The sequence below is a fragment of the Trachemys scripta genome, chromosome 10 (genome assembly GCF_013100865.1).
Source record: "Trachemys scripta elegans isolate TJP31775 chromosome 10, CAS_Tse_1.0, whole genome shotgun sequence".
Classification (NCBI taxonomy): domain Eukaryota; kingdom Metazoa; phylum Chordata; order Testudines; family Emydidae; genus Trachemys; species Trachemys scripta.
This window is the reverse complement of record NC_048307.1, coordinates 38,279,528-38,294,827: the sequence shown is the minus strand read 5'-3', so window position 1 is coordinate 38,294,827 and position 15,300 is coordinate 38,279,528. Positions and strand designations below refer to the sequence as shown.

Here is a 15,300-nt window from a genome sequence, read left to right as displayed (position 1 = left end):
GTGTAAAATTAAATATGGCTGAAGAAGGTTGATTCCTAATGCAAACACATGGCACAGCAGGGATAGGGGGAGGAGTAAATTAATTTAAAAACACGACAGATTAATGAGTATCAAAACAGAAACAGCCTGCAACTAAAATAGTTATCTTAAAAATATGCTCTTCCTGCTTAGCTCTTGGTTTCTTTTAACCGGGGATGTTTCCAAACCTAACAAAGTGCTGAATATTCAAAAACCGATATTACACAAAACATGATTAAGAATCTTTAGTATTAGTTCACATCCTCAGCATTTCCTATCTGCTGAAATAGAGCTTGTGATGTTTGAGGGCTTTCTGCAGTATACATTCCAGTTTGATTTAGGTATTGAAAGATTAATTGAGAGTTATCAAACATGAATGTCAAATATATCAATTTTAATCCTACAGTATGCCCAAGCACCCAACTCCCAGCGAAATCAAAGGGGAACTGAAGCACAGGACCTTGCAATACCATTCCTACACCAAACAAAGCAACCCTCTGAGTTTAACCGAGAATGCAAGCATTCATCAAATGGACACAAAATTAAAAATTTCTTACTTGTGCTATTAACATTATCAAAGTATTTGAATTCTTTGATTTGTCAGAGATGCTGTACACATTACCAGTGGTGGTGATTTTGTTTTGAATTTCTCTCAGTTTAGAAATAGAACATCCATCTACGCACATACACAGCCCCTATTACCACAGTATCCAAGCACCACACAATCTCTAATACATTTAACATTAGCACACCGCCCTATGTGGACACTTGAGGCACACAGAGATTAAGAGATTTACTCAAGTTCACCCAGGATGTCTGTGGCAGAGTGGGGACTTGAACATAAACCTCCCACACGCTAGGCTAGTGGTCCTGCCCACTGGTTCATCCTTCCTCTAACAGATTACTTGGTTTCGCTGTCTAGTCCTTATGAACTAGCACGCATCTAACACTGGATTTACAAAAACACAGCCAGAGTAGGTTTAAATTCCCCACATGTGTCTTCAGTGTATTTAAAAAATCCACAGAAACATTTCTCTTGAGCCTAGGCTTTGTAAAACCTTTATTTACTAAATAAAACATAAATTTTGGGGCTAAATCCACCAGCGTCACTTTTAACAACTCTAATACAATATGATGTGATTGGAACAACAGAGACTTGGTGGGTAACTCACATGACTGGAGCACTGTCATGGATGGGTATAAACTGTTCAGGAAGCACAGGCAGGGGAGAATAGGTGGAGGAGTTGCACTGTATGTAAGATAGCAGTATGATTGCTCAGAGATCCAGTATAAAACTGGAGAAAAGCCTGTTGAGTATCTTTGGGGTAAGTTTAGAGCCGAGAGCAACAAGGGTGATGTGGTGGGCGTCTGCTATAGACCATCAGACCAGGATGAGGCTTTCTTCAGACAACTAACAGAAAATTTCAGAACACAGGCCCTGGTTCCAATTGGGGACTTTAATCACCCTGATATTTAATCACCCTGGAGAGCAATACAGCGGTGCACAGACAATCCAGGAAGTTTTTGGTGTGTTGGGCACAACTTCCCGGTGCAAGTACTAGAGGAACAAACCAGGGGCCATGCTCCTCTTGACCTGCTGCTCACAAACGGGGAAGAATTTGTAGAGGAAATAGAAGTGGGTGGCAACCAGGACAGCAGTGACCATGAGATGGTCGAGTTCAGGATCCTGACCAAAGGAAAAAAGGAGAGCAGCAGAATACGGACCCTGGACTTCAGAAAAGCAGACTTCGATTCCCTCACGGGATCCTGTTGGCAGGATCCCCTGGGAGGCTAATATGATGGGGAAAGGAGTCCAGGAGAGCTGGCTGTATTTTAAAGAAGCCTTATTGAGGGCGCAGGAACCAATCATCCCAATGTGCAGAAAGAACAGCAAAGATGGCAGGCGACCAGCTTGGCTTAACAGTGAAATCTTCGGTGATCTTAAACACAAAAAGGAAAATTACAAGAAGTGGAATCTTGGACAGATGACTAGGGAGGAGTATAAATATATTGCTCAAGCATGCAGGGGTGTAATCAGGAAGACCAAAAGCACAACTGGAGTTGCAGCTACCAAGGGATACGAAGGGTAACAAGAAGGGTTTCTACAGGTATGTTCGCAACAAGAAGGTGGTCCGGGAAAGTGGGGACCCTTACTGAATGGGGGAGGCAGCCTAGTGACAGATGATGTGGGAAAAGCTGAAGTACTCAATGCTTTTTTTTGCCTCGGACTTCACAGACAAGGTCAGCTCCCAGACTCTCTGCACTGGGCAGCGCAATATGGGGAGGAGGCGAGTAGCCCTCAGTGGTGAAAGAACAGGTTAAGGACTATTTAGAAAAGCTGGACATACACAAGTCCACAGGGCTGGATGCACTGCATCCAAGGGTGATGAGGGAGTTGGCCGATGTGATTGTAGAACCATTGGCCATTATCTTTGAAAATTTGTGGCGATCGGGGGAGGTCATGGACAATTGGAAAAAGGCAAACATAGTGCCCATCTTTAAAAAAGGAAGAAGGAAAATCCAGGGAACTACAGACCGGTCAGCCTCACTTCAGTCCCTGGAAAAATCATGCAGCAGGTCCTCAAGGAATCCATTTTGAAGCACTCAGAGAAGAGGAAGGTGATCAGGAACAGTCAACATGGATTTACCAAGGGTAAGTCATGCTTGACTAACCTGGTTGCTTTCTATGACGAGATAACTGGCTCTGTGGATATGGGGAAAGCAGTGGACGTGATATACCTTGATTTTAGCAAAGCTTTTGATACTGGCTCCAGTATTCTTGCCAGCAAGTTAAAGAAATATGGATTGGATGAATGGACTATAAGGTGAATAGAAAGCTGGCTAGATCGTTGGGCTCAACGGGTAGTGATCAACAGCTCGATGTCTAGTTGGCAGCCGGTATCAAGCGGAGTGACCCAGGGGCCAGTTTTGTTCAACATCTTTATTAATGATCTGGATGATGGGATGAATTGCACCCTCAGCAAGTTTGTGGATTACACTAAGATGGGGGAAGAGGTTGATTTGCTGGAGGGTAGTAGGGATTGGGTCCAGAATGAACTAGACAAATTGGAGGATTGGGCCATAAGAAATCTGATGAGGTTCAACAAGAACAAGTGCGAAGTCCTTCACTTAGGATGGAAGAATCCCATGCACTGCTACAGGCTGGGTACCGACTGCCTAAGTGGCAGTTCTGCAGAAAAGGACCTGGAGATTACAGTGGACGAAAAGCTGGATATGAGTCAGTGTGCCCTTGTCGCCAAGAAGGCTAACAGCATATTGGGCTGCATTAGTAGGAGCACTGCCAGCACATCGAGGGAAGTTGTTATTGCTTTCTATTCAGCACTGGTGAGGCCACATCTGGAGTACTGCATCCAGTTTTGGGGCCCCCACTACATAAAGGAGGTGGGAAAATTGGAGAGAGTCCAGCAGAGGGCAACGAAAATAATTAGGGGGCTGGGGCACATGACTTACGAGGAGAGGCTGAGGGAACTGGGACTATTTAGTCTGCAGAAAAGAAGAGTGAGGGGGGATTTGATAGCAGCCTTCAACTACCTGAAGGGGGGGTTCCAAAGAGGATGGAGCTAGGCTCTTCTCAGTGATGGCAGAACAAGGAGCAATGGTCTCAAGTTGCAGTGGGGAAGGTCTAGGTTGGATATTAGGAAAAACTATTTCACTAAGAGGGTGGTGAAACACTGGAATGGGTTACCTAGGGAGGTGGTGGACTCTCTAGCCTTAGAGGTTTTTAAGGCCCGGCTTGACAAAGCCCTGGCTGAGATGACTTAGTTCGGGTTGGTCCTGCTTTGAGCAGCAACTTAGACTAGAGGACTTCCTGAGGTCTCTTCCAACCCTAATCTTCTATGATTCTACAAATACATGTACACAAAAAGCTCTGTTCTCAGTTTGGTACCTCCTGTTTTACACAATCAAGGGACGCAACTCCAGTACTATAAAAATAGGTTGTAAGGGAGGTGTGGGTTGGCTAGAAAGTGATGAAGAGTCCCAAGAATGTTTAACAATACTTTGTTCCATAGTTGCCCAGTATAGAGATTCTAGCTGGCCACTGTTGGAGCAAAGACTAGATAGACCACTGGTCTGAACTGGTATAGCAATGCCAACATTCCGAAATAAGTTATAATTAGCTCTATTTTGGCCTATTTTCTAGACCCCCACGGCTTCAGGTAACTGCTGACAGCAGTGCAAAAAGCTTTACATTTGCTCAATTCTAGATGTTTCTGGGATTTTTAAGGTAACTAAATCAAGTGTGACATTTTGTGCAAAGGATTCTTAATTGTCTGAAATAATTAGTGGATTAAGTTTCCAATCAATACTTGCTATTTGCAGCCCAGGTTTCAGCTCAGCTGCAAAGATTCTGACCAACATATCTAGTCATTTAGTTTTGATAAATAATGAGTGAGGATCTTGTAGAAAGTCAGAGATGCTGCATGGTCTAAGTAGAATGAAAGAGGTCAAGACCCTAAGTTCAAGTCCCAGCTATGCCAGTAACATGCTGGGTAATTCCTCAGCATCTCAAAGTTTCCACACTTGTCAAATAAGGCTAATAGTTACCTATCTCATGAGGGGACTGCGAGGATAATCTACTTTCATATATGTTTCCTGTTGTGTTTGGGAAGGGGGAAGAGAAAGATCGCCTGCAACTAAGAGTGTGATTATGGCTTTCTAGCACCATGTGGGGTAATTTCAGCAGCACAGTGAGCTGGAGAAAGAAGGTTTTAGTCCATATTGTATTTGACTGTGCATGTGGAGTTGCGGGACTGTGTCTCTATCCATCTTCCCTGTATTAATGTACACAGACTGCCATTTGGGTAATGGAAATACAATTTTACACACTGCTGTTGTGTAGTTTGCTCATCAGAATGACAGGAAACTTTTCGGGCAGAAAGAGGATGTCCCTCTTCTGCCTGATAAGAGCAGAGTCAATCTGTGCTATTTCATCTGCCAAAGAGTGAATAATGCTGGATTTCCCAATAAGAAAAGTAAAACCTATCTACACTCCAGGTCATATTAATAGATTGAGTTTTAATATATTTAAGTGCAAGAATCCATGTTTCTGAAATGCTTGGATATGAGACAAAATCTTTGTAAGATAAATATCTAACTTTCTCCCAGGCAATCATCATTTGGTTAGAACAGATGAGATTAAAGAAAACTAAGGCCCCAGTCCAGCAAAGTGACACTGACAAGAAAACCCCTGAACCTGTAAACACCACGCTACAGGACTGGGGCCTAAATTTGCTAAAAATGAGCATGTTCTTGTCATCATGTTGTGCTGGTCAGAGTGCTTGGATGACACTGACTTTATAAGAGATCTCCAATCCACCATATATACCTATGTCCTAAAGTTTAGGTGTTGGAGTAATGAGCCATTTAGAAATGCCTAAGAGCTAAAAATATAACTAGTACTCTCTTAGCACAAATACAGTATCTAAATAGGCCTACAACTGGTGAAACTGTTCATACACACTAATACAGTTATGCTTATTAAAAAATGTTTAACTGAACATACGTGCAAGAGCACAAAAATGGCTATAAAAGCAAAATAGTGATGGGAAGAAAAAAAGTAAAGCAGACTAAAAATCCCAAAATTTAAAAAAAAGGATTATATGTAAAATTACATGGCTGGCACACAAGATCAAACCCAAGTGGCAATTTTTAGCACATCACTTTTGCTCTAATTTTAACAGACAGAAGCAAACTATCTAGAGAACAGCCAACAGGCTATTCCAAGATCTGTGAGCCTATTGCAAGTCTTACAAAAGAAGTGCACCCGGAGAGGGGAGGTCATTAAGATTAAGGTCAAATGCTCCGTTGTAAGGTTCATGCTGACTGTATACAAGGAAAGGATTCGAAGAAACTGTCAGCATTGAAAAGCAGAACAATTAAATTATTTAATCCTCCCTCCACCTCCCAAGAAGTATTTCATGCATTAATTTCTAAAAAGTAGTAGAACTGCCTACCACTTATATAATCCAGGGGATAGTGAAGTTCAGGAATGAGGCCCCAATCCTGCTTGAAGTCAAGGAGACTACTTGTGCTTACAGCTAAGTATATCCATAAGTGTTAACAGGATCAGGGCCTAAGGTACATTGGCAGAGCTGTGTGAAGGCCTAAAACCACAGTAGTGCTGAAAGTCATATTCTGTACATTCAAATCAATTTTTTTTTTTGAAGACATCTTCTACAAAGCATTCACACTATCAGGGAATATTTTAGTAAATACACCAGGGGTAAAGTTTATTTAAATTAGTTTGCCTCTCAGGAAAAGGTAGGGGAAAATATGAAACAAGGTTATTTCATATTTTTCAGCATATTAAATCAAATTACAGCCCTTACAAAGTAATAAATGCTCTCTGCACTGGGCCATCAAGTCAGCAATCAAGTTGCTTTATGGTCTGCTTTTATTAGTTGCGAAAAAAATTCTCACTTACCCAATTTGAATCAGTTCATTAAGTTTTGTTGCATTTTTATCATCCATACCTTTAAGTGAAAAAGAAAACAAAACACAACACACTATATTAGGAATTAAATAACAGGACACAAATTATAATCATGTCTGCTTACCTTATAGTTTATGATGTTGTATTACAATGGGAAGATGCTTTTGATTAGCATAAAAATACCAGGGCTACAACAAAGTTCCTGAACATATTCTATCCATATGCCTCAGTATAGTACAATTCAGTTTAAGCAAGACACATAGGGTTTATACACACCTACTGTGTTAATTACATTTCAGTCACAGATTAAAAGACAAAAAGTTCATCAGTTCTGCAAAGGCCCTAGGTTACTCAGTGTGGATCGGACATTGCAATATTGACAGCAAAGATACCTGCTCTTCATGCTCTGTTGCTTAGGCAGCATAGCACTATGGAAAAGCCTGAAGCCCTTACAAGTTTGGATGCCATACAATAAAAACGCACATACACCCCCACATCCTATGCAATGTACTGCACATTTTGAAACACACATTATGATACCCTAGAGGATATAAATCAAGTTAACAAAGCCTGGATCTACTTGCAGAGGAATTGACCTTTCCCCAGCAATGCTGGATGTCATTCCTGACACACTTTCATCCTTCCATGGCATCTGCAATTTCTGGGAATGCAGACAACTGCCTACTTTCCAAAGGAAAGAGAAATAAGCTGATTCCGGCAAGCAGCAGGGCAGACCTGCAATAAATAATACCTGGGAGGGGAGGTTGCTGCTCATGTCTATTGGGCAAACAGAAACAGAAAGAATTTTCAAGGTGACGGTGAAGATAGTACATAAGAGGATGCAAATGATTAGATAATACTGCAGATGCATAGACAACATGCACGCATCCTCAAGATCACTGGGCATGACTGTGATGATTTCCTGTCACATTCAAGATGGGGTCAGTTGATGCTCCTGGTCATTCTAAGGATATGTCTACACTACGAAATTAGGTCCATTTTATAGAAGTCGATTTTTAAAAATTGATTTTATACAGTCGATTGCATATGTCCACACTAAGCGCATTAAGTAGTCAGTGCATCCTCACTACCTTGGCTAGCATCGACTTACGGAGCGGTGCACTGTGGGTAGCTATCCCACAGTTCCCGCAGTCTCCACCGCCCATTGGAATTCTGGGTTAAGCTCCCAATGCCTGATGGGGCAAAAACATTGTCGCGGGTGGTTTGGGGTACTTGCCCCTCCCTCCATGAAAGCAACGGCAGACAATCGTTTTGCACTAGACACAAGGGCAATTAAAAGAGCACAGCAAGGCGCGCTGCGCATTAGAGAGGCTTTGAAAACCAGTTTCATGACTGGCCAGGCTTCGGTGTGACAGTTGTGTGTGTTTCTCCTTGATGCAAACCCGCCCCCTTTGTTGATTTTAATTCCCTGTAAGCCAATCACCCTCCCACCTTCGAAATAAAGTAACTATTGTTTTGAAACCAAGCATTCTTTCTTTATTAATTAAAAAAATATGAGAAACCGGACAAGGTAGCCCGGGTGGGGTGAGGACGAGGGACGGACAAGGCCACATTGCCTATTGTAGCCACACTAAAAATCAAACTGTTTGAATGACAGCCTTCTGTTACCTGGGCCATCCTCTGGAGTGGAGTGGCTGGGTGTCCAGAGCCTTCCCCCCCCTCCCCGCGTTCTTGGGCATCTGGGTGAGGAGACTATGGAACACGGGGAGGAGGATGGGGGGGTTATACAGTGGATGCAGCGGGGATCTGTGCTCTTGTTGGCTTTCCTGCAGCTCCAACAGATGCTTCATGATGTCGGTTTGCTCCCCCCCATTAGCTTCAGCATCGTGTCCTGCTTCCGCTCTTCGTGCTCACTTAATTCTTTCCTGGCCTCTGCCACTGAATGCCTCCATGCATTAAGCTGTGCCTTATCAGTGTGGGAGGACTGCATAAGCTCAGAAAACGTCATCGCGAGGGCATTTTTTTCACCTTCTGATCTGCGATAGTCTCAGGGACGGAGATGATAGGGGGAGCGTAGAAACATTCTACGTTCTACGATTCTGGGGGGACTGCATGGTCACCTGTGCTGCTGAGTTCGCCATGCTGACCCAACAGGAAATGAAATTCAAAAGTTCCCGGGGCTTTTCCTGTGTACCTGGCTAGTACATCGGAGATCAAAGTGCTGTCCAGAGCATTCACAACGGAGAACTCTGAGATAGCTCCTGGAGGCCAATACCGTCGATTTGCATTTGTACTACCCTAAATTCGACCTAGCAAAGTCGATTTTAGTGCTACTCCTCTCACCAGGGAGGAGTACAGAAGTCGATTTTAGAGCCGTTTAGGTCGACGGAATGGGGTTGGTTGTGTGGATGCATTCATTTTTAAAATCGACCTAACACGGCTAAATTTGACCTATCCTGTAGTGTAGACCAGGCCTAAGACAAGGTGCGGAGAAGCGGGAGATACACTGCTGGTGTCTTCTATTGACAATGCAACCTGCCCTGCCTTTGTCATGAAGCAGATCAGAATTGCTTCTCCAAGATGGATGAGCACACTGGAGATCTTTGAACTAACAGAATAAAGGGAATGTGAACAGTCTAAACAGTTCAATTCATGAGACAATAAAGTAAAATCCCCTAGTGAGGAGAGAATGTAGTAAAAAGTCCCCAGGGGCACCACTATACAGTAGGGAATTCAAATGATCCACCAATTATGCCTTTTGTTGTTGTTGTTGTTATTTTATAAATAATGCAGTCTTTAAAAGGAAATAAAATTTTAGAACATTCTACATTTAGTTCCCACATCCCACCAGCAAAGCCATACACACAGATGCTACACCATCCCCGCTAAGGCATGGTCCCACCAAAAATGCTTGGGTCCAGACTGAATTAAACAAAACACATAGGACAAACTAGTGCGGAAGGGCTAAAGAAGTTGATTTATTTAGAATGCATCTTACCGAACAGTTTAAGTTTTTATTGCTGATTATGACTGATAACGTTTAAAGATTTAAGGCCTGATTTGGAGAACAGCATCATCCCAGACTGATTTTGCAGGCACAAATAATGGCAGATGCACGTGATATAGTTTATATATTTAATTGCTTGATTTTCAGGAACAACCAGGTAGCCAGATATATAAATTAAATGTATTTCACCTGCAAAACTGTGGATGGTTGTTAAAAAAATAAAATAAAATAAAAAAAAAAAAAAAAAGAAGAAAGGACAGTTACTCACCTTCTTATAATTGTTGTTCTTCGAGATATGTTGTTCACATCCATTCCAAATCAGCCGTGTGCGTGCCACATGCCCTGTCATCGGAAACCTCTTCCCTCAGCAGCTCCCATCGGGTCGGCTAGGGAACCCCTGGAGTGGCACCCTCATGGCGCTCAATATATGACCCTGCCGACCTGACCCCCCTTCAGTTCCTTCTTGCCGGCTACTCCGACAGAGGGGAAAGAGGGTGGGTATTGGAATTGACGAGACCACCACATTTCAAAGAACAGCAGTTACAAGAAGGTGAGTAACCGTCTTTTCTTCTTCAAGTGTTTGTTCATGTCGATTCCAATCAGATGACTCACAAGCTCTCCCATAGGGGTGGAGTTGGAGTTAAGGAATCACTGTTTGGAGACCTGCTCTGCCGAAAGCTGAGCCGTCTCTAGAATGCATGGTGATGGCATAGTGGGTGGTAAACGTGTGCACCGGGGAGCAGGTTACCGCTCTGCAGATTTCCTGGATGGGCACCTGGGCCAGGAAAGCAGTGGACAAGGCTTGAGCTTGTATCGAGTGGGCCATAATAGCCAGGGCTAGGAACTTGGCAAGGTCATAACAGGTACGGATGCAGTCCATGATCTGGGAAGAAATGCGTTGTGAGGAGACCAGAAGCCCCTTCATGCAGTCTGCCACTGCTACAAACAGTTGGTTTGACTTCCTGAAAGGCTTTATGCGCTCAATGTAGAATGCTAGTGCTCTCTGCACATCTAGCAAGTGAAGCATCTGCTCCTGTGCATTAGCATGTGGCTTGGGAAAGAAAACTGGTAGAAAAATGACTTGGCCGACGTGGAATTGGGATACCACCTTGGGCAGGAAGGCTGGGTGCGGCCTGAGCTGTACTTTGTCCTTGAGGGGGCGGGGGTGGGGTGGGAGAGGAGGCGGAGGTTAACACTTTTAACTCTGACACCCTCCTGGCCGATGTGATGGCAACCAGAAATGCCACCTTCCATGAGAGATACAGAAGGGAGCATGTAGCCAGTGGCTCGAAGGGGGCCCCCCCATTAGTCTAGCTAGAACCAGATTGAGGTCCCAAGCAGGTGGACGGACTGTGGACATAGCCATTCCATGCCCTTAAGGAAACGGCCCACCATAGGGTTGGCGAATACCAAACAACTTAACTCTCCTGGGGCGAGAATGTCCACCATCGCGTCCTCTGACTCAATGGATTTCCTCCACCTGTAGACCCATGTTACGGGCAATGCGGTGGAGCAGGTCCTGGTGCACCCTGTGGTCAATGGGCAGATGACCTGAAGCTGACGCTCCTACCACCGCCTCATCAGGTGAGGATGACTAGGAAGCAAGTGGGAGTACTGGGTCCCCGTGCCCCTCTGTGCGCCCTGATTGCCCCTGGGTTGCACTGGACTTGTCCAGTGGTTCGACAGATGTGACCTGGGCTATGGGAGGGTCTCCGCTGTCTCCTCTGTAGTATGAGGGAGCAGTCTGGACAGGGTCACCTCTGTAACCAGAGGAGCAGGTCTATCCATCGGTAACTGGGAAGGATGACGTCCCGACGCCACCAACCTAGAAACCCTCGAAGGGGTACCCTGGACCTGATGGTAAGCCCAGGGAGTCCAGAAGGGCCATTGCGTGACGGGTAGCCACTGTGGCTGCCAGGCCAACTAAGCATGTCTCCGGTGCTTATCCAACCTATGTCTACTGCACCACGAGTAATAGGAGTCAGCATCAGAGTCTGAGGATCCTGAGAGCGATGACCACGGTGATGGCAACCATTCCTGAGCAGGCAGTCGATGCCGAGAAGACGAAGTCGGGGATCGGTGCCGCGACGATCACGTTGAGGATCCGCACTGGCTGTCCCATGACCGAGACAGTGCCACGTGTCTGGTGCCGAAGAACAGCTGCTGTGCTCTGGTGCTGTGTCTCGGTGCCGGCCCAGCAAGGGTGTTTGTTTGGTGCCAACTCCTCAGTGCCGGAGACACAGATTGTTGCACTCCCGGCGCCAGGGAATCTTGTACCGAGGCCGGTGCCGGGCACTATTGCGGAGATGGAGACCGGGAACAGTGCCGGTCTGGCAATGAGGAGAGCCTCATCATCATGGGCTTGATGGCACCCGTCTAGGCGGTGCCAGAAGCTTCTCTCTAACAGCAAGGGGCTGAGGCACAGTAATTTCTATAAGCTCCTTGGCAGCCTCAAGTGTCTGGGGTCAAGGGGGGCTCCAACGCCTCCACCAGGCACTGATCTGCTGGTCAGTCACTGAGTGCTAGGCTCAACAGTGCCACCTGGAGCGCCGGAGTCAATGGCATGAGATCTTGCTGCTTGGAAGTTGAGGCCTTCCTCTGGGGCAGCAAAGTCTCCCCTGCTGGTCTCACTCTCTGAGGAGAGCGCCCTCTGTCCGCCTTCTTATGGCGCTTGTGGGGCACTGGAGATGTTGACCGGTGCTGGACCGCTGCTCCTTGCTGCGGTGCCGGGGATCTTTAGTACCGAGGGTCTCTCGCACCATAGTCCTTCCTCAGTACCAATTCACGGACCAATGCCAGGGCACTCCGCACCAAGCTTGAGCTCTGACCTTGGTGGTCCGGTGCCGCTGGACCGAGTGTGGCTTCCATTAACACAGGTTTCAAATGGAAGTTGCATTCCTTTCTAGTTCTGGGCTTGAAAGCCTTGCAAATCTTGCAGGGCTCAGACTGATGCACCTTTCCTAGACACCTCAGGTGCGAGTCGTGGGGATTGCTATTGGCTTTCTGCCTACATTGCAAGATTTAAATCCTTGGGCTTGAGGCATTCCCTGAAGCCCAAGGCGGGGTGAGGGGAGAACTACCAACAACAATAAATTAATTACTTAGTCCTACCCTATTTTTGTTTTGTAATAGGCTAAGGGAACACTTGCAAGCAAGCAAAACGCAGTTCCAACGCTGCCACGGACAGTAAGGCCTGGTCTACACTAGGAGGTTATGTCGAATTTAGCAGCGTTAATTTGATTTAACTCTGCACCCGTCCACACAACAAAGCTATGTAGTTCGACATAGAGGTCTCTTAAATTCGACTTCGGTACTCCTCCCCAACGAGGGGAGTAGCGCTAAATTCGACATGGCCAGGTCGAATTAGGGTAGGTGTGGATGGAAATCGACGCTAATAGCTCCGGGAGCTATCCCACAGTGCACCACTCTGTTGACGCTCTGGACAGCAGTCCGAGCTCGGATGCTCTGACCAGCCACACAGGAAAAGCCCCGGGAAAATTTGAATTCCTTTTCCTGTCTGGGCAGTTTGAATCTCATTTCCTGTTTGGACATCGTGACAAGCTCAGCAGCACTGGCAACAATGCAGAGCTCTCCAGCAGAGATGGCCATGCAATCTCAGAATAGAAAGAGGGCCCCAGCATGGACTGATCGGGAAGTCTTGGATCTGATCGCTGTGTGGGGTGATGAGTCCGTGCTTTCGGAGCTGCGATCGAAAAGACGGAATGCAAAGATCTACGAGAAGATCTCCAAAGCCATGACAGAGAGAGGATACAGCCGGGATGCAATGCAGTGCCGCGTGAAAAATCAAGGAGGTGAGACAAGGGTACCAGAAGACCAAAGAGGCAAACGGACGCTCCGGATCCCAGCCCCAGACATGCCGTTTCTATGAGGCACTGCATTCCATCCTAGGTGCGGTCGCCACCACTACCCCACCACTGACTGTGGACTCTGAGGATGGGATATTGTCGACGCCCGCTTCCTCGGAGATGGTAGTGGACGGGGAAGATGAGGAAGGAGATGAGGAGGACGAGGCAGTCGACAGCGCTTACAACGCTGATTTCCCAGACAGCCAGGATCTCTTCATCACCCTCACAGAGATCCCCTACCAACCGTCCCCAGGCGTTAACCCGGACCCAGAATCAGGGGAAGGATCAGCCGGTAAGTGTTTTAAACATGTAAACATTTATTTTGAACAGAACATTAATATTAACTGTGGGTTTTTCATGATTAGATTGTCCTAGGCACTTGAAGTTTTAGTCTTTGGCAGTGCAACTGCTGCAAAAATCTAACAATGTCCGGTATATCTTGATTGGTTTGCCCTAGGCGCTCTACTGTTTAGTCCTTGCCAGTGCAGCTACAGTAAAATTCGGTCTATATGTCCGGGGACAGAGCAGAAATCCTCATGGGACATCTCCATGAAGCTCTCCTGGAGGTAATTGGAAAGCCTTTGCATGAGGTTCCTTGGGAGAGCGGCCTTGTTGTGTCCTCCGTAGTATGAAACGTTTCCGCGCCAGGCTATCATCAAGTACTCTGGTATCATTGCCTTACACAGCATGGCGGCATACGGCCCTGGTCTTTGCAGGCTTTCACGAAGTATGCATTCTTTGTCGCTGTCTGAAATCCGCATCAGAGTGATGTCGCTCATGGTGACCTGCTTTGAATTAGGGGAATGTTAGTATTGGGACTGCTTGCCTATTCCTTTACAGAACTGTAACCGGCGGTTTACAGCCATGCGGTGGAGGCGGAAGAGGGTCAGCATAGAGGGATCTTTCCCGGGGATAGCTGCGAGGGGGTGGGACAGGGGCAGAGTTCATGCTTGCCGGATTGCTGGGAGCAGGAACTGGCCAACGCTAGGAGCATTGCTTTGAACGTGAAAGTAGGGGAGTGCTATTATTAAAGTTTTAAGGTGTCACAAGTCTACGGCTTACCATGTCAGCCTGCTACTCAAATTCTGCTGTCCTGTTCCGCTTCTGTGATCTGCACTGCAAGACCACAGGGACTGAATGCGAAGGCTGAAAATTCGACCTTGTCCTGAGTACGCATGTGATAGGTGCTGTGAATGGTCTTGTTCACAGAGAAATACTATTTTCTTTGTTCACCAAAAAATTTATCTTTCTGAGGAATTCACTCCCTTTTTTCCATCCCACAGCTGTGACTGTCTCCCGACCTACCCGGTCATCAGACTCCCAGAGGCTGGTGCAGATTAGGTGTAGAAAGAAAAGGACACGGGACGACATGTTCTCAGAACTTATGGGCTGCTCCCGAGCCGAGGCAACCCTGCAGACTGAGTGGAGGGAGAACATGTCCCAACACCAGCGAGCACACAGCGAACGGGAGGAGAGGTGATGGCAGGAAGACCAGCAGGCGACTCAAACGCTGCTTGGACTAATGAGGGAGCAAACAGACACGCTCCGGCGCCTTGTGGATGTTCTGCTGGACCGGAGGCAGGAGGATAGAGCCCCGCTGCAGTCTCTCTGTAACCACCGTCCCCTGCCACAAAGTCCCAAGAAGGAGGGGCTGCAGAGTCAGTGAAAACTGTCACTCTACCCCTGCAGACTGCTCAAGTGGCAGAAGGCTGTCATTCCCCAAAATTTGATAAGTCCTTTCCTTCCCGCCTCACCCAAGCCCCCATCCCAGTTTCATCCCCTGTCTAGTTGCTAATAAAAAATATGTTTCTGTTAATTACTGTTTCCATCATGGTTTTTTAGAGGACAGTCTGTTGGAAGGGGGGGGGGGGAAGGGGGTCGGTACAGACACGGGGGCAGGTTCAGCAGCAGGTCACACACACAGTGCAGTCACTAGGCACCCTGGTCAGCCTGGGAGGTGGTTTTCATTTTCGGGGGGGGGGGGGGGGGGGGGG

The 15,300-nt window shown here is 46.5% G+C and overlaps 1 protein-coding gene across 3 annotated transcripts in view; it reads right to left on the bottom strand.

Moving 5' to 3' along the window:
- Window positions 1-15,300, bottom strand: part of CRAMP1 (cramped chromatin regulator homolog 1) — a 125,160-nt gene that overhangs the window by 77,536 nt on the left and 32,324 nt on the right. For all 3 annotated transcript variants that reach the window (XM_034784554.1, XM_034784552.1, XM_034784553.1), the window contains exon 6: window positions 6,464-6,512. In XM_034784554.1, coding sequence (XP_034640445.1) covers window positions 6,464-6,512 — 49 coding nt within the window. The remainder of the gene's footprint in view (window positions 1-6,463; window positions 6,513-15,300) is intronic.